The following is a 21,149-nucleotide window of genomic DNA, read 5'->3' on the forward strand; positions in this document are numbered from 1 at the left end:
AGTTTTCCTCGCTATCTTCGAACTCGATTTGTGGGAACCATTTATAATTGAAAGGGAAACCGAGAGATCGAGAGAGAGAATTTCTCGTTGGAGTTTCGAAAACTCAACAACCTTGGACCGGGATTGAAAAGAATGAGAGAACCTCCCTTTTAGGGAGGAAGAATGGTGGGGAAGTTCTTACCACTTTCCCACTCCCCAGGAAAAACCTAGGTTAATCCTCCCATTTCTTTCTTTCTTTTTCTTTTTCTTTTTTTCCTTCTAACTAAAACAATTTTAATTAAAATAATAATTAATTAAATCTAATTTAATTAATTAAAAATAATTATTAATTTAATTTAACCAAATATACCACATTAATTTGATTAATTTAATTAAATTAAACTTAAATTAATTCACTATATTATTGGAATCAACTAATATCAATCTCTCATAATTTTGAATCAAATTCAAAATTAACTTTAGAAGTTGTAAGCCTCCACTTCCCACTAATATCCCTTTGCTTTTTTTTTTAAATTTTATTTAAAAAATTATAATTTAAGAAAAAGACTATCATCTTAATTTTCTCCATATTTGGAAAATAGCTCATGAATTACCTATAACATGATGGACATATTCTTGTAATGCAATAATTTAAAACAAAATAGTTATAAAACAAACAAAACCCTAATTATACATATCCCAAATTTTGGGTTTTTAAAGCCATATATTTCGCCATGCAAATGACAAAACATATGAATTTCATGTAATTTATATCTTGACTTTTAGGTTTTTATTAATTTAATAATTTTTTATCGATTTAATTTATATTAAATTTAAATGTTATTTTATAGAACATACGAAGATGAAACACGATAAGCTAAATGACATTTTAATCGGTTTTAATATAATTTTAAACTTTTAGACTTTAAATGACATTTTAATCAAAATTTAAAATAAAAAACAAAAAAACAAAAAATTTAATCACATCTTAATTAAATTTTGCAATATTAATAAAATAACAATATATAACTTAAAATATTAATAAAATTAAATTAAAAAAAATAAAAAGGTGGAAGTCGCGTACAATGTATGCGACTTCCAAAAATAAACAAATAAAAAGGTGAAAGTCGCAGACAATGTATGCGATTTCCGCCTAATCACCTGACACGTTACACATAGACGTTTGCCCGGGAAGCACGGGCATTGTACGCGAGTTTTGACTTTTATTTTGACCTAACTTATTTTTATCCATAGTTTTGAAAACCTAACTTACATTCAAATTTATTTATTTAAATTACATTTATTTTGTAGTTATTTTTAAACTAACGTTATTTTTGTAATTTATTTTTAAAATTAGATTATTTTAAAACTTCGTCCGAAAAAATATACTGTCTTATTTATTTTTTCTGAAAAGAAATATTTATTTTTATATTAGAGAAGTCAAGTCAGCGGAAGATAAAGAAAGACCGCAGAACAAACAAGGGTCTTTAAATTTTCAATTTAGTTATTAATTTTTAAAATTTTTTAACTTTATATTTAATGTGTTAAAATTTATCTATTAAGTTATTCTCATAAAAGTTTATTAATGATCATGGATGTTATTTTCTTGAAAGCTGTCCCTAGATAACTTGTAGCTTTCAACTGTTTTCGAATTATTTTTATTTTGTCGATTATTCCGTCTGCTTTTCTTTTTTACATAACACGATGAAACTGTTTCCTTGCTGATATGATTTTTTTTGTCATATCATGTCAACACTTTGCTTTTCTTCTTTTTTATACACCTTTTCAAGTTGATGGGAAGAATTATTTTTTTTTTTTGTTTGAGAAAAATAAAAATTCTCTCTCCTCTCCACGTTTCCCTCTCCTACCTAGGCAGTGGTGGGCGAAGGGCGATCAAGGTTGTTGAATCTTCATGATCCACTATTGGAAGTCAAGTTAGCGCAATACTTTTCAAAAGAAAAGTCAGTGCGAATGCGTTCTTGGTAATTTTACTTAATTCGAGAAGTGGTGGACGAGCCGAACTCCATGCATGAATCATAATCACCGTGACCGACCCTACAAATTAAAACATCAACTTTCCCAGTAGAGGGAAAGTCCTTGGGATGTGGTTGCCTTGCCTTTTTTCAAACATTGCCGACACCTTCTTAAGTACCGCTGTCATATCACAGCCATCCTTTGAATTATCGTCTACATTTTCTCTTCGTCTTTGGACATGTCTCTCTTCTCTCTCCATAAATTTACCATCTTTCTCTTTGTTTGCTCTGCTTCCCTGGTGCTGCCCTCTTAGTCTTATTGTCTGTCTTTTATTTTAGGACTCTGGACATGGATTTTTGGACTTGGGACTCGAAGAGTACTATTCATGTTTATGTTCATGTTCATGTTAATGTTCTTGTCTGTGGATTACTGCTTCTCAGCTGCTTCCTGGAATTTGGATCGAATGCCCAACCTCTGCCTCAACAAGAAGGTACCTTCTCTCTATGTGGTCTCTGTTGTTGAATATGCTTTCTTTTTGGTTGTTAAAAAATTTAGACTTCGACTTGCACTTGCACCTCTCGCTCTCACACGCAGAATTTCTTTTCACTTTTGACGACTTTCTGATGTAGTCGATTGAGATGAGTCTAGTATTTCTGACCCGTTAAAAGTAAATCACATAAGATGGGTCGATTTGGATTGGTCTAGCTTTGGTCATTACTCATTTACTTGACAAACTTTCTAAACTATATGAAAATAATTCTTTTATGCTAACACCCATTTGATGAATAAGAATAAAGATATCAGTAAAAGTTTTCTTTGATTTAATTAAAAAGTAAAGGGAATTATTTTTAAAAACCAGTTAGGGCAATCATTAATTATGCTCCAAATTGTTTAGATCCATATTCAATTAAAACATTTGTACGTCATAATCAACTTTGTCGCTTCTCTTCCTTTAAATGGTTCATTTTTGTCAAATTTGTACATTTAATGGTCAAAGTGTCTCTGCCTCTCTCGATACGCCAGAGATTCGAATTTTCGACCTTCTAATTAAAAAGGGTTCAATCCAACTTTGAATTTTTCCATCCTAATATAGACGTGGCCCGCACCTGGGACCCATTGAATCAAGACATTTGTCACGTTTGCTAGTATTTCAAAAAAAAAGTTCTCATGCAATCATCTTTAAAAAAAGGAAAAAAAATCATGCAACTACTTACTATATAGTTATCTATTTTTTAAAAATTAAATCTTGTCAATTTTATGAAGGAATTTAATTTCAATACGAAATTTTAGATGTTAAAAAGATAATAAAAATTTAAAAATAGGGGACTAAAATGACGAGTAATTAAATAAAAGTTGGGTGATGAAAACCATAATTAACCATATAACTAACCTAAATTAGAACCTTGATTCTGGGTTCTTGATACTTAATGATCTACAAAGAAGAGTTTTCAAATTTTGATTCATTGCAGGAAGTAATTTGGAAGTTTTTAGTTATACACATGGGCGATACTTTGATATTTAAGTGAATGATTTGAATATGACAGTGAGAGCCCTTCAAGCAATATCTGCAGCGCTAAAGAACTTAAATTGGAACGTCCGCCAAAATTCTTGCATAAATGGCGATGGCTTCTCCAATAGTGTTATCAAAGATAAGTATAATATCAGAGAGGTGAAATGCAATTGTTCCACTGCTTGCAGCGTCATCAGCATGTGAGAACCTTCTCTTTCTTCTTTTTTGTTACTACTAGTATTTTAGTATATTATTATTTATTATAATTAATATGTAACATTTGAGCTTGTTTTTGCTCCTCTTGCTTACCATATTCTCTCGTTACAACAGTCGGCTAAAGCGTCTCAATCTAGTTGGAGTTCTACCGGCAGCATTTGCGAATTTGACTCGGTTGCAGCGGCTGTAAGTGTGTGTTTTTGCATGTCTTTTTATCTAAGATTATAACTATTTTTTTTTTTTTTAAATTGATATTGTTTGGTTAAAATTTTCAATCATACAAAATAGTTTGAAAATTTTCTAAAAGTAAATAAAAAGCATTTAAATTATTTTTAGATAAAATATTTGATTAGTTTCTTCCAAAACTAAACTACCTAGTACTTGCAAAAAATAAATGCTTTACTTAAAAATACCATTTCCGGTAGATAATTCGAGCTCACCATGAATCATATTACCATTACCATTACGTTTTGCTTGGGATTTGGACTACCATGATATCAGGTACTAGGAAATAACTTGGTCACTCTTTAAGTGAAATTTTGTGTGCAAGCAAAAGCTCATCCAGAAATGAATGACATTGTCTAGAAATTAGAATTATCTAGAGCATTTGAGTTTGGTTCTAAAGTTAGATTTTCCTTTTAATTTATGTAGCATTCTCTGGGTTCTATTTTATTCATTTCTTTTACTCCTCTAAATCTTTATTTCAACTGAGAATCTTTTTCTTTACTAAACAGAGATCTCACTCGCAATTTTATATCTGGATCAATCCCTAGGGAGTTTGGTCGCATTCCTCTTGTTGAGTTGTAAGTTGCTACTTTCTGTTTTATATATAATGGGAACAAAATTGATCTGCTTTCTGGATATATGGAGTTTACCCATGTGATTTTTTAAATTTGTTATGTGTAGTTCCATGGTGGGAAATCGACTAAGTGGTCAGATTCCTCCAGAAATCGGTGATATCGTTTCACTTGAGAAATTGTAGGTCATTTGATGTATATTGATGAAATCTCATCTAATGAAGATTTTGGGAGGTTGATTACGAATGGGGATTGCATTTACAGGGTTTTGCATAATAATCAGCTTGGAGGAAGTCTCCCTGAAAACCTTGGAAACCTGAGGCGCTTGCGAAGACTGTAAGATTGCTAAGCCTGAATCTTGTCCTCATTCGACACTTCTATGCATATGATTAAATCTCATCATTATTAGTTGGGATGAATGTTCCAATAGTTGATGGGTGTAAGCACCCTAGGGGCAAATCTTGTTGGCAAGGACATGAGATCTCTTAGTCGTATCGACCTAAAGGTCTCAAATTCGAACTTTTGGGTGAGCTTAATACAAAAAGCTCTTGACGTCTCCCAGGTCCCCGGGCTTTGGGGCGGATGCTGGGTGCCCCAAGTCTAGGGAGCAAAGTTTTGACTCCCGGTTATTAAAAAAGATAAAAAATCGATTGGTGTCTTTTAACGTCTATGAACGTTTATTTACGAAGCTATCATGGTTTATTCATCTGTTTGACTTTTATTATCGATACAACTAAATCAGTTTTTTTTTATCTGTAGACTTCTTTCTGCAAATAATTTCACGGGGTCAATTCCAGACACCTATGGAAACTTAAGGAACTTGACTGAATTGTAAGTTACGCTCAACAGTCGTCTTAAAACATTTTCAAATGTTTGAATTTTCCACAAATTTCTAAATTTACATGTTCTTCTTGTAGCCGGATTGATGGAAATGATGTATCAGGAAAGCTACCCGAATTTATTGGCAACTGGACCAAACTTGAGATACTGTAAGTAGTCGATATCTTGTTTTCTTAGAATTTATAAATGGATATCTTGTTTTCTTAGAATTTATAAATGGTTTCTTATTTCAATCTATATAAAGTAAAGTTGTGCAATATCGTTATAGTCATAGCATTACTTTTAACTAAGTATAGTTGTTCATTGCAGAGAAATTCAAGGAACGTCTATGGAGAATCCTATTCCTCGTGCTATTTCCGAGTTGAAAACTTTAACTGAACTGTGAGTGAGGATTAGTTCACTTGACATGACACTGTTGCTACTTGCTAGTTTAGTGTTATGAAGAATGTATACCGAGTTAAGCAACCGAGTTGAATGATGTTTAAACTAGTAACATTCCTTGTTTGTCAGGAGGATAACTGATTTGAAGGGACCACGGATAAGTTTTCCCAATTTGACTCTACTGACATCTTTAAACATATTGTAAGAGAAGGTTGTACTTTATTGATTTATTATGAGTCGCTGTATTAGATTAGTTTTAACTCTTTTTGTTACATTGCTTTTCTACCGCTACTCAGGGTCCTAAGAAATTGCTTAATTGAGGATACAATCCCCAGATATATTGGACAGTTTAATCGACTAAAAACTTTGTAAGTTTCTGAAGTTCATTTCCATTGCTTTTTTTTTTTTAGAAAAAATAACATATGATGAATTAATATCATCTACTGGTGGAACTTTTATCTTTCAATAGAGATTTAAGCTTCAACAGATTGACTGGTCCAATTCCAAATTCATTCGAGAGGCTATTGGAAGTTACTCGGTTCCTGTAAGTTAATATTCACATGTGATTTTGGCAATTCACTTTTTCAAGATACATTTTTGTTACTTTACCCATACCTTGAGGTGATTACTTGATGTAGGTTTCTGACCAACAACTCATTAAGTGGTCAAGTACCAAGCTCGATTGTTAACAGCAAAGCGAACATGTCAGTCTAAACTCTACGAGTCTATATGTACTAGTAAAGTTATTTTAATACTCGGTTGCACAAATTTTCTATTCTTGCAATTATATAATTATTCTCATATTGCTACAACATGAATGGCTGATTTTTTTATCTTGCTCTTCTGCTGCTAACAGTATTATAAAATTTGTTGTAGAGATTTATCTTACAACAATTTTACAGGGCCGCCCGTTTCAGTTTGTCAACAGTCTAATGTGTAAGCCCCTTTTTAGCTAATCAATTACAGTGTAACTATCTGGAAGTCTGGAAGATGTATCTTTACGTTGGCTTCACCATTGAAAATCTACTCCCTAATGTATTTTATCTTTCTGTTGTCCAGGAACTTGGTTTCTAGTCATTCGACTACAAGGAATGAAACGTAAGCCTTTACTTAACATACATGATACATGAAACAAACTTATCTTCTCAACTTCATGTTTCATAGGTAACAAGCAGATAGCTAAGCATCTAATTTTCAGGGTTCTTTGGTGCCTAAGGAAGGATCTCCCTTGCTCTAGAGAAGCTCGATGTAAGTTAAGATGAATATGATTCTAACTTCTTCTAGAATTGTAGCCTTTCAATAGTAGCCATATAATTCCACATTGAACGATATGTCTGATGCATGGTTCTGATTACACTTGGTAGTTCATTCATTGTTCATAAATTGTGGAGGACAAAGCTTGAAGATTGATGGTAGTGACTACGAAGAGGATGTTACTCAGGGTGGCAAATCCAATTTCGTTTCTTTCTCAGAAAGATGGGGTTACAGCAGCACAATGGTATTTTCTTGGATGACAATGACGACATTCCTTACACAGTAAGTAGCAACGTGTCTTCTTTAGGAATCTATGGGACAGCACGACTCGCGCCTCTTTCACTCAAATACTATGGATTTTGCTTGCGGAGAGGAAGTTACAATGTGAAGCTTCACTTTGCTGAAATAATGTTTACTGCAGACCAAAAGTTCAGCAGCTTGGGGAAGCGCATCTTTGATATCTCAATTCAAGTGAGTTGAAAGATATCATGATGTTCAAATGACACGGATTGTAATTACATCTCGAGTCTTGGGATTTTATTGGGTATTTTTCTATGTTTCGTGGATGAATAGCAGTTACACTATTTTCTAACTGGGTACATTCCACAGGGAAACTTGGTTCGTAAAGATTTTAACATAATGGAAAATGCTGGAGGTGTTGGTAAGAGCTATATTCTTGAAGAGCCTAATATTATAGTCAATGGAAGCACTCTTGAGATCCACTTGTATTGGGCTGGTAAAGGAACAAATGCCATTCCGGAGAGAGGGGTATATGGACCTTTGATATCTGCAATCACCGTGACATCGAGTGAGCATTTTCTTCATTTTATGCTAATCATTTAACAATTTCTTCGTTGTCTATTATAATTCATCGCGTAATCTCTAGAACTTCCTGTCTCTTTTTCAATAATTGATCTTCTAGCAGTCCTAAACTATTGTTATCTTCTAAAGATACGGTAGATTCTGATGTGGAGAGTAGAGGGCTGCTATCAGCTGGAGCTATTGCTGGCATTGTTGTTGGTTCATTTGCATTCTTTGTGTTAGTATTGATTGTTCTTCGAAGGAAGGGTTGCTTGGGCAATAAGGATACTGAAGACAAAGGTGAGATTATAATTGTGAAATATATCTTCCATAAGTACAACTACTAGAAAGTCGAGGGAAATCACTGTCGAGAAATGATATAAATTGACAGAAGTCTAGATAGGCGAGGGACTAGGGAGGTTTCTTCTCACACATTGCTGTGACAAAAATTTGCATCCTTTCTTCATTACAGAATTGCGGGCCATAGATTTAAGGACGGGTTATTTCAGTTTAAGACAAATTAAAGCAGCCACCAACAACTTTGACTCGGCATGTAAGATAGGCGAGGGAGGGTTTGGTCCAGTGTACAAGGTAATTATGGAAATATTATCTTCTTCATTATATTCTCCATCTAATAGCTTGAGAGAACATGGGATCTTACTAAAGAAAACAAAACATATTTGGCAGGGTGTACTGTCGGATGGTACTTTAATTGCTGTAAAACAGCTAAAGGCAAGGGAATCGTGAATTTGTCACTGAGATTGGCATGATATCTGGATTACAACACCCAAATCTTGTTAAGCTTTATGGTTGTTGTATTGAAGAAAACCAGTTGTTGCTTATATACGAGTATCTAGAGAACAATTGTCTTGCTCGTGCACTCTTCGGTAAATTCTTTTCATATATATTTCATCATAACTTGTTTCTGTTCCAAAAGTAAAGTTTTTGGTTATAAATGTTTCATGGTTTTCATTTTTAGGCCCCGAGGAGCACCAACTACGGTTGGATTGGCCGGCAAGAATGAAGATATGCTTGGGAATAGCAAAGGGATTGGCTTACCTTCATGAAGAATCTAGATTGAAAATTGTTCATAGAGATATAAAACCTACCAATGTGCTACTTGATGAGAACCTAAATGCCAAAATCTCCGACTTTGGATTGGCTAAGCTTGATGAAGAGGAGAAAACCCATATCAGCACAAGAATTGCGGGAACTATGTCTCTTTGTCTCTCTCTCTAATTTCCTATTTAGTTCAACTGTTGCTTGGCCTTTTCTGATACAACTTTTGATTTCTTACCAGAGGCTACATAGCTCCAGAGTATGCAATGAGGGGTTACTTGACTTACAAAGCCGACGTTTACAGCTTTGGAGTTGTGGCTTTGGAGATTGTTAGTGGGAAAAGTAATACAAGTCATCTGCCAAAAGAGGACTTTGTTCATCTTCTTGATTGGGTAAACACTGGTGGCTTTTCAATTCTTCCCTTTTTGAGCCTTGTTTACAAAACTGAACAATGGTCTTATGCATTTTTTTTTCTTTTGTCGTTGTACATGTTTTGAAGGCTTATGTTCTACGAGAGCAAGGAAATCTTCTCGAACTTATCGATCCGAGTCTGGGTTCACATTACTCGAAAGAAGAGGTGATGAGGATGCTTCATATAGCTCTCTTATGTACGAATTCATCTCCAACTCTCAGACCATCCATGTCTTCTGTGGTTGGCATGCTTGAAGCCAATATTGTCCTCCAAGTACCAATCGTCAAGCGTAATGCAGCCGACCAGGACGTGAGGTTCAAGGCCTTTGAGAATCTGTCACAAATAGGTGCGTAAGAAACCAAACCAATCCAACCCAAATTGAATTGGTTCAATTCAATACTTTATGTTCAGTTGAAATTAAAGTTCAACTTACGATCGTTAGTTCAGTTGGAGTTACGTTGAACTGAATCTAAAGGTCTGTTTGGTGATGTTTCTATTTCTTCTTTTTAACGAAGAAAAATATGGCTTCTAATAACCATATATTCAAGAAGGACAAAATAATGGTTTTATTTATGTTTTAGAACAAGTTGGATATGAGAACAAGTAAGAAAAAACTTTTTTTTTTTTGTTGTTTTCATAATTTCTATATAAATTTGAGAATATTTTTAATAAAATGAAAAATAATAAACACAAATAGTTGTCAAATACTTAGATTTCTTAATAAATTTAAAAATGGGAAACAAAAAATGAAAACGTTACCAAAATATATATCATTACAATTTTTAATTAAATAGTGGAACTTTTGTTTAAAAAAAAAAAAAACTCTACGTTATTGATGGGCAATTCTGTAATTAAAAGGCAACTTTGTTTAGACAGTACATAATTAGTTGATCAAATATCGGTCCATCCCCGTTTGAACCAAATGGGCTTAAGGGAGAACATTTTGAGGTTCGAGAATTATTAATTCTCCTTTGAAAATTATTTCGTTTGCTTTTTGTTTTAAAACATTTAACCCTGGTTTATTTATCATTTATTTGGTATGTTTTCACCTTTTTTTTTTTTTACACATGGATTTCGAAAACAAAAACAAGTTTTTCAAAATTTTGTTTTTTTAAGTTTTCAAAATTGGCTTAGATTTTAAAAAGTAGGGTGAAATTTGTATTTACAACTTAATTAAAAAAAAACAAAACAAAAAGCGAAGCCTTAAAATTTGAAATTCTTGTGTATTTTTCTATGGGTTTAAATTTTAATTATATATTTATAAACTAGTTAAAAAATTTTTAAAAAATATAGATTAAACAGAGGAAAATGCTAAAATCAAAATTGTAATTTAACCTTAAAAAAAAAAAGAAAAACAAATTTTGTGTGAAACGAAAGCTAATGAAATGAAGAGAAGAAGGGGCTATAAAAGAGGGGAAATCGGGTGCAATGGCGGGAACGGTTTCCATTTGGCCCAGATTGTACCAATAACGAAGACGAAGAGATTAAGACTTTCGACATGGAATTTTCGGAGGAGAAGCTCCGAGAGCAGAGATCGCCCTGCTTCCTAACCCTGAATACGTTTCTCGATCGAGCAATTTTCCGATGTTGAATCGGCTGAACTGGTATGGTTTAATTTTTAGCGTATTTCCAGTCTTCGTTATCTAATCTAATCGCTAATTTACTCAATTTCTCAGTTGAAATCGCTGAGTTAGAGCTCTGAATCTTAGGATTTATATCACTCGATCCTTGTCTTTTATACTGATCTTCGTGTGTTTTCTTCTGCGCACTGTATTAATTATGTGGAACTGGAAGTACTATTAATCACAATTTTCGGCGTCCATTCCTTGTTCCGAAAAAGCACATTGATGTCATTTTCTTGAGAGTGAGCTTCAAAGAAATTTGGCTTAGCTTTTGTCTGTTTCCCAATTGTTATTATATTATTTCAAAATTTCCGTCTGCGTTTCTTTCTTTCGTTTTCTTGGTTTGCTGTATTAGTCCAAGTTCTCTTTTTCCTTAATATTTCCTCTCATATTCACAACCATAACCTTTTTTTTTTTAAATAAAAAATGTCTACGAGGGTAGAACTGTTTTTGTAGTCTTCTCGAATAACATTGTCCATCTTTGCATATAATGACTTTTAACTCAAAAAATTTGGTTTATTAATTGAAGTAATTTCTATAGTTACGTTATGTGATTCATTGAAATATTAAGCGCTTTGATATAATTGTTACCTTAATAACTTACATTGTCATAAGGCAATTGAGTTATATATAAGTAGGCAGGGGAGAGTAAGAGGTTTTTTAGGAAGGTGGCAAAATTTATATTCTATTTTTTCTACTTATAATCTTTTAATTTTAAAAACTTAGAAGAGATAAAATTTTGTTAATTATATGTATATATATTTTTTTTAAAAAAAAAAATTTTTTAAGATGAACTAAAAATGTAGAGTGGATTTCAACGAGTTTTCTCATTACAAGGTTGTTTGAATAACTTACAAATAGATTTTTTTTCGATAATGTTTATTTAAAACATATTAAAAGAAAATGCAAACTTTAAATTTATTGTTTATTGAATTTTTAAATTTTAATTCGATAAAGTTTAAAGAAGAGAAAAAAGAAGAAAAGATTAGAAATAGAATGGAGTCAATGGACTTGTTGCAAGTCTTTTGGGCAAAAAATGTAATCTATTACTTTTACATAGCAATCAAGGTTGACTCCGGAAGATATGAGAATTAGGCTTCGTTCAGCCGTCTGGGGCCCACTCCCGACATAGAAAAGACACGAAGCGTTTGTTTCCAAAATAAAATAAAGTCTTTTGGAAGATCACAATGTTGATTTAATTAATGCAGAATTTATTTTCCACACGAAACCATCCATTACTTGTATACTTTGTCAAGTTGACTTTTCGTAAGCCATGTTTAAATACCAATAATTTGTTGTTTTATTTTAGGATTATGTCATATAGTTGATTTTTATTACAAAAAAAAAAAAGTAAAAGGTAAATTAGATTTAATATATGTTGGATTCTGGTAGATCGATTCATTCCAAAATGTGCACCAAATTCGAATATCAAAGGACCGGATACCTATAAAACCGAACAACCATAAATCGATGGACTTCTGTCACACTGTTCCGATGCCTAAGTTAACTAGGGGAGAAATCACTAATGGGTGATTCCCTACCTATTTATAGTCTATCTTCCTCCTAGGGTTTCACGAAATGCCAATCCTAAGTTTGATACACGTGGGCCTATAGACGCCTCCAGCAGCTGTAGAGGAGCAAGGATGGGACTCGGCCTTGTGCCGAGCAGGGGTCGGAATCAAGCCCTGCTCAGTCTCGCCCGTCCTTCGCAGTGTCTTGCCTGGCTTAATCTCTCATTCACTTGTCGTTTTTTATGTCAGAACAAAATATATATATATATACCCTTTTTTTAGATAAACTTAGATTTAATATTAATTCTTAACGTTACAATTATCTTTTTCTTTTATAAATAAAGGGCATGTGACTTTCTTAAAATTATGTTTTATATATTAAATTTCTTTTCTGTAAAATTTTAAACTTTACTATATATTTAGAAATACAAGATGTCTATTTTATGTTATTTATGTAGAGTCTAACTAAATTTTTATGCCCATTTGAATATAATTGAGTGGATAAGATGCTAAACTCCTCATCTCTACTGGTTAACTCAAACAATTAATTCTTTTGCTTTTTCCTTTTCTTTAAAGGACCTTTTATTTTTATTCTATTATTTTTTAACTTATTAAATGTCGTATTTAATTATTTTATTTTTGCATGAAATGAAACATGATATCTCGGGTCCTTTTCAACATGGCCACTGGTAGAGAAAAAAGTCCATCATTTCACTATTCATAATCACAACCATGCTTTAATTTTGTTTGGATATAATAGTCGTGAAGAATTTTCTTCGTCCCATATATTCTCACTTATCTCTCTTTCCCTCTCCAATTATTCATTCTTCTTCTCTCAATTTTGAATTTTGTTGCTCTGTTTCTGTTTCTTTATACAACTTTGCTGGTCATGGATTTGAAGAGTGCTCATATTTTTCTTGTTTGTGGGTTGCTGGTTTTCAACTGTCTCCTGGGATTTGGATCAGATGCCCAACCTTTGCCTGAACAAGAAGGCACCATATTATTATTGTTTTTGTTGTTTCACACACACACACACTCTCTCTCTTGTTGTTTCGTTTGTTTCTTTCTGTTATTTTATTGCGAGAATATTCATTTGCTCGAAATTGCTCTGTTTTCGTGCTACTCTAGAATTGCGCCTCTCTCTAGATTTTCAAAAAATTATTCTAGCCTCGTTTCAATTTGATCCCTATAATTTTAAAATTTTTAATGGTCCGTAGAGTTATGTTCCAATTTGATCCTATGTTGTTTAGTCACATCTAACAAAAATAAATAGAATCTTATTGAAAATGAGAGCCTATGGAGTGAGATTCAGTTCAATATGAAATTATTCTCCTACACTCATGTTGTATTTAATATACGGCAAAAACACCTTTAATTGATGTGTAAATGAGTGGATGTTTTTTTCTTCATTGAGTTAATTGTGTTAATGGATTGTATTAGAGTTCAAGCTACTTAAGAAATAGGTGGAATTTTAAGTAATAAGTAGAAAAGAAAGAAGGCTTTGGGACGATGGTGCGATTCAATTCGACCCACTTTTAAATTATAGAATCAAATTGAAACCGTACCCAAATTATAAGAGGATTAAATCAAATCTTTTAAAATTATAAGACTAAATCAAAAATAAGCTAGAGCTATAAGGACCGAATTTGTAATTTAACATGATGCGATAACTATTTTATTTTAATCGAAAATTTCACCTCATATATTGAGGAAATGATCATGTGAATGAATATGACAGTGAGAGCCCTTCAAGCAATATCTGCAGCGCTAAAGAACTTAAACTGGAATGTCCACAAAAATTCTTGCATTAATGGCAATGGGTTTTCGAATGAAGTTATGGACGGTACCGATGTCATCAGAGAGGTGAACTGCAGTTGCTCCACTGTTTCTTGCAGCGTCACCAGCATGTATGATTAAACCTTATCTTTCTTCCTTTTTGTTAATATTTATAATTAATAATTAACTTTTTTTTGTTTACCATACAGCTTGCTAAAAAGAGTCAAACTAGTTGGAGTTCTACCCAAAGCATTTGCAGATTTGACTGAATTGCAGAAGCTGTAAGCAGTGCTGCGCTTGAGAGTTATTTTTGACAGCTCAAAATCACTTTTATTTTTCTTAATCACGTTTGACAAATTAAAAAAATTGATTTCTTTAAAATCATTTTAAATTGATTGATCTATAAAGTATGATAGTGATTTTGAAAAATTATTTATACTAATCTCTTTTTTCAAAATCTCCAAACACACCCTATAATGTATTCTACTATCATTTATTTCCTATCACATCATCATCGTTAAAAATGGTTTTGAACAATTTGGAGTTTAACAACGTCGAAGAATTATTTAGAGAATGAAATTTGTAATGTGATACGAAGGATTACGAAAATAATTTCTCCATTAATTCCTCCCTAGTCCCTCCATATCTATTACCATGAATGATGAACCCAAAGTTTAATCGTAGAGTATTTGATTTCCTTTTAATTTAATGTAAAATTCTGTGGATTGTCTTTTGTCCATTTATTTTACCCTTCTTTATAATTTTCATATGAACTTACCTTAGACACCTTTTTCTTTACTAAACAGAGATCTTACTGGCAATTTTATATCCGGATCAATCCCTATGGAGTTTGCTAGCCTTCCTCTTGTTAGTCTGTAAGTTGTTATCAGTTGATGTTGATATTAATTAATTAATTAGTTTATCGATGGCCTTCTGATCGTGACATTATTTCTAATTAATTACGTGCAGTTCCTTGCTGGGAAACTCGCTTACTGGTGAGATTCCTCCAGGAATTGGTGATATTGCTTCGCTTGAGGAACTGTAAGTGTCATTAAATTAAACGTAAAATCAAGATATGAAAAAGAAAGGTCTAACCCTTGTATTTATTTTCTATTTTATAATTTAATAAAAAAAAGAATTCTTATTTTTATTTTACATATCCTTAAAAAAAAAAGAAAACTAATTTCATATTCATCCGCTCAAAAATATTAGGAACTTCGATTAATTGCTTTAATTAAAAATTATATGTTTATTTTTATTTGAATATATTTATTTTAGTGACAATTTTCTTTTAATAAATTCACATTACATTATTCAATTATTTATCTAATAAAATAAAATTATGATTTTAATAATAAAAATTATAAACGAATTTCTGCTCCGATATTTTTCAGTCTAGATTTTGGGAGGTTGATGGCTAAAGAAGACTATATTTGCATTTATTTAATTTACAGGGTCTTGGAAAGCAATCAACTTCGAGGAAATCTTCCTGAAAGCCTCGGGAAATTGGGCCGCTTGCGAAGGCTGTAAGATGATTTTTTTTTTTCTTTTTATAATTTAAATATGACTATTACCGGTGATACAACTAAAATCAATATTTATTTTATGTAGACTTCTTTCTGCAAACAATTTCACGGGGCCGATTCCAGAAACATATGGAAACTTGAGGAACTTGACTGAATTGTAAGTTACACATAAAGGTCATTTTAGATGAACAATTTTTTTCCCCATAATTTCTGAATTTTACATGTTCTTGCAGTGGGATAGATGGAAATGATGTGTCAGGAAAGTTTCCTGAATTTATTGGCAACTGGAACAAGCTTGAGAATCTGTAAGAAGTAGATAGTAGTATATATCTTGCTTCCCAAAATGATAATTATTACAGGCTATAAAATTCTCTCTTACAAACTTTTAGCAATATAATTATAGTCATACCATTTTTCACCAAGTATATAACTATAATCATTCGTTGCAGACATATTCAAGGAACTTCTATGGAGAACCCCATTCCTCGTGCTATATCCGAGTTGAAAAACTTAAAACAACTGTGAGGAATAGTTTACTTGACTTCGTTGCTAGTTTAGCAGTGACACGTGAAGAATGTAGTATGTATATCGATTAAGGCCATGAAAAAATTTCTAGTACTACGAGAGTATCTACTTCCTTTATTCACATAATCATTTTTTCTTTATGGATAATTATTTAATGCTGGTAGGCCCCACTCACTCTTAAATTAAATGACTGATGTGGCTAACAATGAACGACTTCCCTTATTCTCAGTAACGTTTCTTGTTTGCAATAGGTGGATAACTGATTTGAAGGGACCGCCAATAAGGTTTTCAAATGTGACGAATCAATCGACAAAATTAGAACAATTGTATGCAAAATTATAATATATTTTCTTTATTCATTATGAGTTCAATCCATTAGATTGGTTCCAACTCTTTTCTATTAATCTTATCTTGCTTTTCTCCTTCTACAAAGGATCCTAAGAAATTGCTTAATCGAGGGTGAAATTCCTGAATATATTGGACAGTTTAATGCATTAAGTATTTTGTAAGTTTCTGAATAAATTCATTTTCATTTTGCATACTTACGATTACGATTATTATGGTGAGTTGATATCTTCACTTGACAGAACTTTTTTTCAAAAATAGAGATCTAAGCTTCAACAGATTGAGTGGTCCAATTCCAGAGACATTTAAGGATCTAAGAACTCAATTCTTGTAAGTTAATACTCGTGGGGGATTACAACACTCGTTTTCTTTTTTCCTTTCATACTTATTACTTTCCCATGACATGATTACTTGATGTAGGTTTCTGACCAACAACTCATTAAGTGGCCAAGTACCAAGCTGGATCTTGAACAGCTCAAGGGACATGTCAGTCTGAACTCTATAATTCTCACTGACATTTGGTCACGCGAATTTTTATTTCTTCACATTATGTAATAGTTCTTTTCCATCATGGTTCATTGCAGAGATTTATCTTACAACAATTTTACAGGGCCGTCCCCTGTCTCCAGTTGTCCACGGTCTAATAACGTGTAAGCCACATTATATCTACCATTTTCTGTAATAAAATTTGTAATACTTGTACTTGACATTTCCCTGATATGTTTTATATCTTTCTTTTTTACAGGAACTTGGTTTCAACTACAATGAATGACACGTAAGAGTCTTGATCTACCGCATACGACACAACATTGTTTTGGATTAAATTACAAGTTTGTTCTCTCAGAATTGTGTCTAATAGATATCTGAATTTTAGAAGGTGTCTAATAGATCTTTAAACTTTCATCCTTCTATTTAATAGATCTCTAACTTTAAAAAAATCTATTGGGTCCTTGAACTTTTTGTGTCTTGACTTATTAGACATTTTTTAAAAGAGATCTATATAAAACTTATTAGATACAACATTCAACTTTGTGTCTAGTAGGTCCATAAATTAAAAGTTTAGGAATCTATTAGACACAACATTCAAAATTAGAGACTTCTTATACAACTTCAAAAGTCTTGTGACTGAACATGTAATTTGAGCTTTTTTTTTTCCTTGTTCCTTCTAAACTTCATGTGTCATAAGTTGCAAGTAGGTTCTAAAGTATCTAATTTGTTGCAGTGCTGCTTGGTGCCTGAGGAAGGATCTCCCTTGCTCGGTAGAAGCTCGATGTAAGCAAATATGGATCTAAGCCGGCATGACTTTTATTTTAATTTCACCTAAAATGCCTAATATGAATGAAGATGTATTCTTCACTTGCATACCTATAATCTTCCATTTATTTAGCTGACGTGGAACTTTAGTCACATTCTCAACATGGTCTAATTCCTAATCGAACTATTTGTTTGATACATGGTAACAATTACTCTTGCAGTTCATTCCTTGTTCATAAATTGTGGGGGATCCAGTATGGATGGTTATGAAGAAGATTTGAATCCGGAAGGCAGCTCTGAATTTTTCTCCTCTCGGGAAAGATGGGCTTACAGCAGTACCGGGGTTTTCTTGGGAAATGAGAGAAATAAGAATTATATAGTAACAGATGACAAAATGTCAAGCAATAGCATCTATGCAACTGCTCGAGTCGCACCTATTTCACTCAAGTACTATGGGCTTTGCTTGCGGAAAGGAAGTTATAATGTGAAGCTTCACTTTGCTGAAATAATGTTTAGTGCAGGCCAAACCTTCGGAAGCTTGGGGGAGCGCATATTTGATATCTCAATCCAAGTGAGTGGAAAATGCATTGTGATCTTCAAATGCAGATTCATTCATTTTACCATTTTTCTAATTGAATTCATTCTACAGGGAAACTTGGTTAAAAAAGATTTTAACATAATGGAGAAAGCTAGAGGTGTTGGTAAGAGCTATATTTTGGAAAGGCCTGATGTTGTAGTAACTGGCAGCACTCTCGAGATCCACTTATACTGGGCTGGTAAAGGAACTACAGTCATTCCAAACAAAGGGGTGTATGGACCTCTAATATCTGCGATTACAATCACACCTAGTAAGCATTTTCTTTGTTAGGCTACATTTGATAATGATCTCATTCGGCTGAAAATGTTTTTTGAAAAGTAGTTAACAAAACAAAGAAGCACATAGGTGAAAGTGGTATTTGTAAGCTTAATTTTCGAAACTATAAAATCAAAAAACAAATGGTTATCAAACAAAGCCTTAGTTGAACGTTCTAATTTTTTTGGTATGAAATCTTTTAAGAACTTTCTTGGACTGCATATTCTGTTTCAACAATTTACCATCTATCCTTCCTCAACTGTTGTTATTGTTATCTTCTTCTGCTGTTGTAGACTATAATGTGGGAGGGCTATCTCCTGGAGCTATTGCTGGCATTGTTGTTGGTGTTTTTGTGTTCGTTGTTTTGGTACTGGTTGTTCTCCGAAGGAAGGGTTACTTGGGTGGGAAGAAAACTGAAGACAGTGGTGAGATTAATTACAAGAGTGATCTATTTATGTACACCTGTTCCCATTTGTGTAGTCAACAACTCTATGTCCTTTGAGAGTTTTTTTTCTTTGTTACAGAACTTCGGGACCTAAAATTACAGACAGGTTACTTCAGTTTAAGACAAATCAGAGCAGCCACAAACAACTTTGATGCTGCAAATAAGATAGGCGAGGGAGGTTTTGGTCCTGTCTACAAGGTTACCTGTGGAAATCTTTCTATCCAATTTACTCTGTGTTGCATCATTGTTTGATATATGGCCCTTCTTCAATATAAGATGACTTGAGTAAACAAAAAATATTTGGCAGGGAGTACTGTTGGATGGAACTTCGGTTGCCGTAAAACAGCTATCCTCTAAATCAAGGCAAGGGAACCGTGAATTCATCACTGAAATCGGCATGATATCTGCATTACAACATCCGAATCTGGTCAAGCTTTATGGTTGTTGTATTGAAGGAAACCAGTTATTGCTTATTTACGAGTATTTAGAGAACAATTGTCTTGCTCGTGCTCTTTTTGGTAAGTGCTTTAGATATTTCTTTCATTATTAACTTGTTTTAGTTTCATATAAGGTTAGGAGAACGGTGATTTCATTTCATTATTAACTTCTTTTCAGGCTCGGAGGAGAATGCACTGCATTTGGATTGGCCGATAAGAATGAAGATATGCTTGGGAATAGCAAAGGGATTGGCTTACCTTCATGAAGAATCTAGATTGAAAATTGTTCATAGAGATATAAAAGCTACCAATGTATTACTTGATAAAAGTCTGAATGCCAAGATTTCTGACTTTGGATTGGCTAAGCTTGATGAAGAGGAGAACACCCATATCAGCACAAGAATTGCTGGCACAATGTCTGTTCTCTATCTCTCCTCTCTCAATTGTTTATTGTTTAGTAGTCTTTTTCTGGTAATTAAATTTTTGAGTTTTGATTTCATTTCAGAGGTTACATGGCTCCTGAGTATGCATTGAGGTGTTATTTGACTGATAAAGCTGAAGTTTATAGCTTTGGAATCGTAGCTCTAGAGATTGTTAGTGGGAAAAGTAACACAAATTACAGGCCAAAAGAAGAGTTTGTTTATCTTCTTGACTGGGTAACTGATGGCTTTTTTAGTTCTTCCTTCTTTTGAATCATATTCTTAGAGTCACCAGTTGGTTCTTTTCTTTTTACACATTGGATGTTGGTGGTGCTCTTTACAAAATGAAGTTTAATTGTGTTACGTGTGCATTTTCAGGCTTACGTTCTCCGAGAGGAGGGAACTTGTTGATCCGAGTCTCGGCTCACATTACTCGAAAGAAGAGGTGACGAGGATGCTTCATATAGCTCTGTTATGCACGAACCTGTCTCCTACTCTCAGGCCATCCATGTCTTCCGTGGTTAGCATGCTCGAAGGTAAAATTGCGATTGAAGTAGCGAACATCAAGTGCAACACAGCCGACCGAGATGCAAGGTTCAAAGCTTTCGAGAAGCTATCACAAGACAGCCAAACCAGCATTTCAACATCTTCGCAAGGCATTCAGATGCAGAGAAGCATGCTAATCGATGGACCATGGATTGACTCATCATCTACTTCTACCCAAAACAAGGACGAGGCTCGAGAGTATTCTTCAACCAGAAGTCTTCTTGGAGATTGAATAAAAGCAAAATATCAAATTGGTAGCACCAACTTTATGGGTTTGTGATTCAACTTTTATTTATATACTTCAGAAACGAACTCAATAAAATAATTTAGAAATGGTTTCTTATTGCAAAGGCTAGAATCTTGTCTCATAGATTCTTCATGCATATATTAGCTCATGAGAATGCTCATTTTTTAGTGATCCACTGGCAAGCATTTGATTTCTTCATTTCTTTGAAAAATTTTAAGGTGGCTTCTCATATTATTGGTATGTCTGATCGTGGACAGAATAGATCCTGTTCAAATAAGGTCGTATAGTTCAATCCCTTCATTAAACTTCACGGACAGAACGGGTCTTATTCAAGTAAGGTCGTATTGTTCATCGGTTTCATTCCTTCCATAATTATTACATAATTACAGTGAGTAGCCTCTTTTATCCTCCTTGCAAATA

The 21,149-nt window shown here is 33.1% G+C and overlaps 1 protein-coding gene and 1 pseudogene across 2 annotated transcripts; both read left to right on the forward strand.

Annotated features, from left to right (window-relative positions):
- Positions 1-2,065: 2,065 nt before the first annotated feature.
- On the forward strand, positions 2,066-9,711 carry LOC111008240 (putative LRR receptor-like serine/threonine-protein kinase At1g53440; annotated as a pseudogene). Its single transcript, XR_015788758.1, has 24 exons — positions 2,066-2,193; positions 2,292-2,443; positions 3,498-3,663; positions 3,794-3,865; positions 4,414-4,482; positions 4,586-4,657; positions 4,741-4,812; positions 5,236-5,307; positions 5,394-5,465; positions 5,626-5,697; positions 5,827-5,898; positions 5,994-6,065; positions 6,167-6,241; positions 6,336-6,401; positions 6,574-6,633; positions 6,757-6,795; positions 6,896-6,945; positions 7,062-7,422; positions 7,561-7,759; positions 7,903-8,052; positions 8,225-8,343; positions 8,440-8,639; positions 8,732-9,203; positions 9,311-9,711. The product of XR_015788758.1 is annotated as a putative LRR receptor-like serine/threonine-protein kinase At1g53440 (transcript).
- A 3,432-nt stretch (positions 9,712-13,143) lies between these two features.
- Positions 13,144-20,832, forward strand: LOC111008251 (putative LRR receptor-like serine/threonine-protein kinase At1g53440). Its single transcript, XM_022280889.2, is given in 25 exon segments — positions 13,144-13,348; positions 14,095-14,263; positions 14,342-14,413; positions 14,939-15,007; positions 15,102-15,173; positions 15,587-15,658; positions 15,744-15,815; positions 15,892-15,963; positions 16,108-16,179; positions 16,435-16,509; positions 16,617-16,688; positions 16,790-16,858; positions 16,949-17,014; positions 17,113-17,178; positions 17,274-17,303; positions 17,751-17,800; positions 18,004-18,353; positions 18,432-18,630; positions 18,929-19,060; positions 19,160-19,278; positions 19,388-19,598; positions 19,696-19,933; positions 20,023-20,173; positions 20,315-20,337; positions 20,339-20,832. Coding segments are annotated over 25 exon segments (3,000 nt in total). The 5' UTR covers positions 13,144-13,245; the 3' UTR covers positions 20,715-20,832.
- Positions 20,833-21,149: the final 317 nt, after the last annotated feature.

Source organism: Momordica charantia, assembly GCF_013281855.1.
Source record: "Momordica charantia cultivar OHB3-1 chromosome 11 unlocalized genomic scaffold, Mcharantia_2.0 BLBB01000011.1, whole genome shotgun sequence".
Taxonomy (NCBI): Eukaryota; Viridiplantae; Streptophyta; class Magnoliopsida; order Cucurbitales; family Cucurbitaceae; genus Momordica; species Momordica charantia.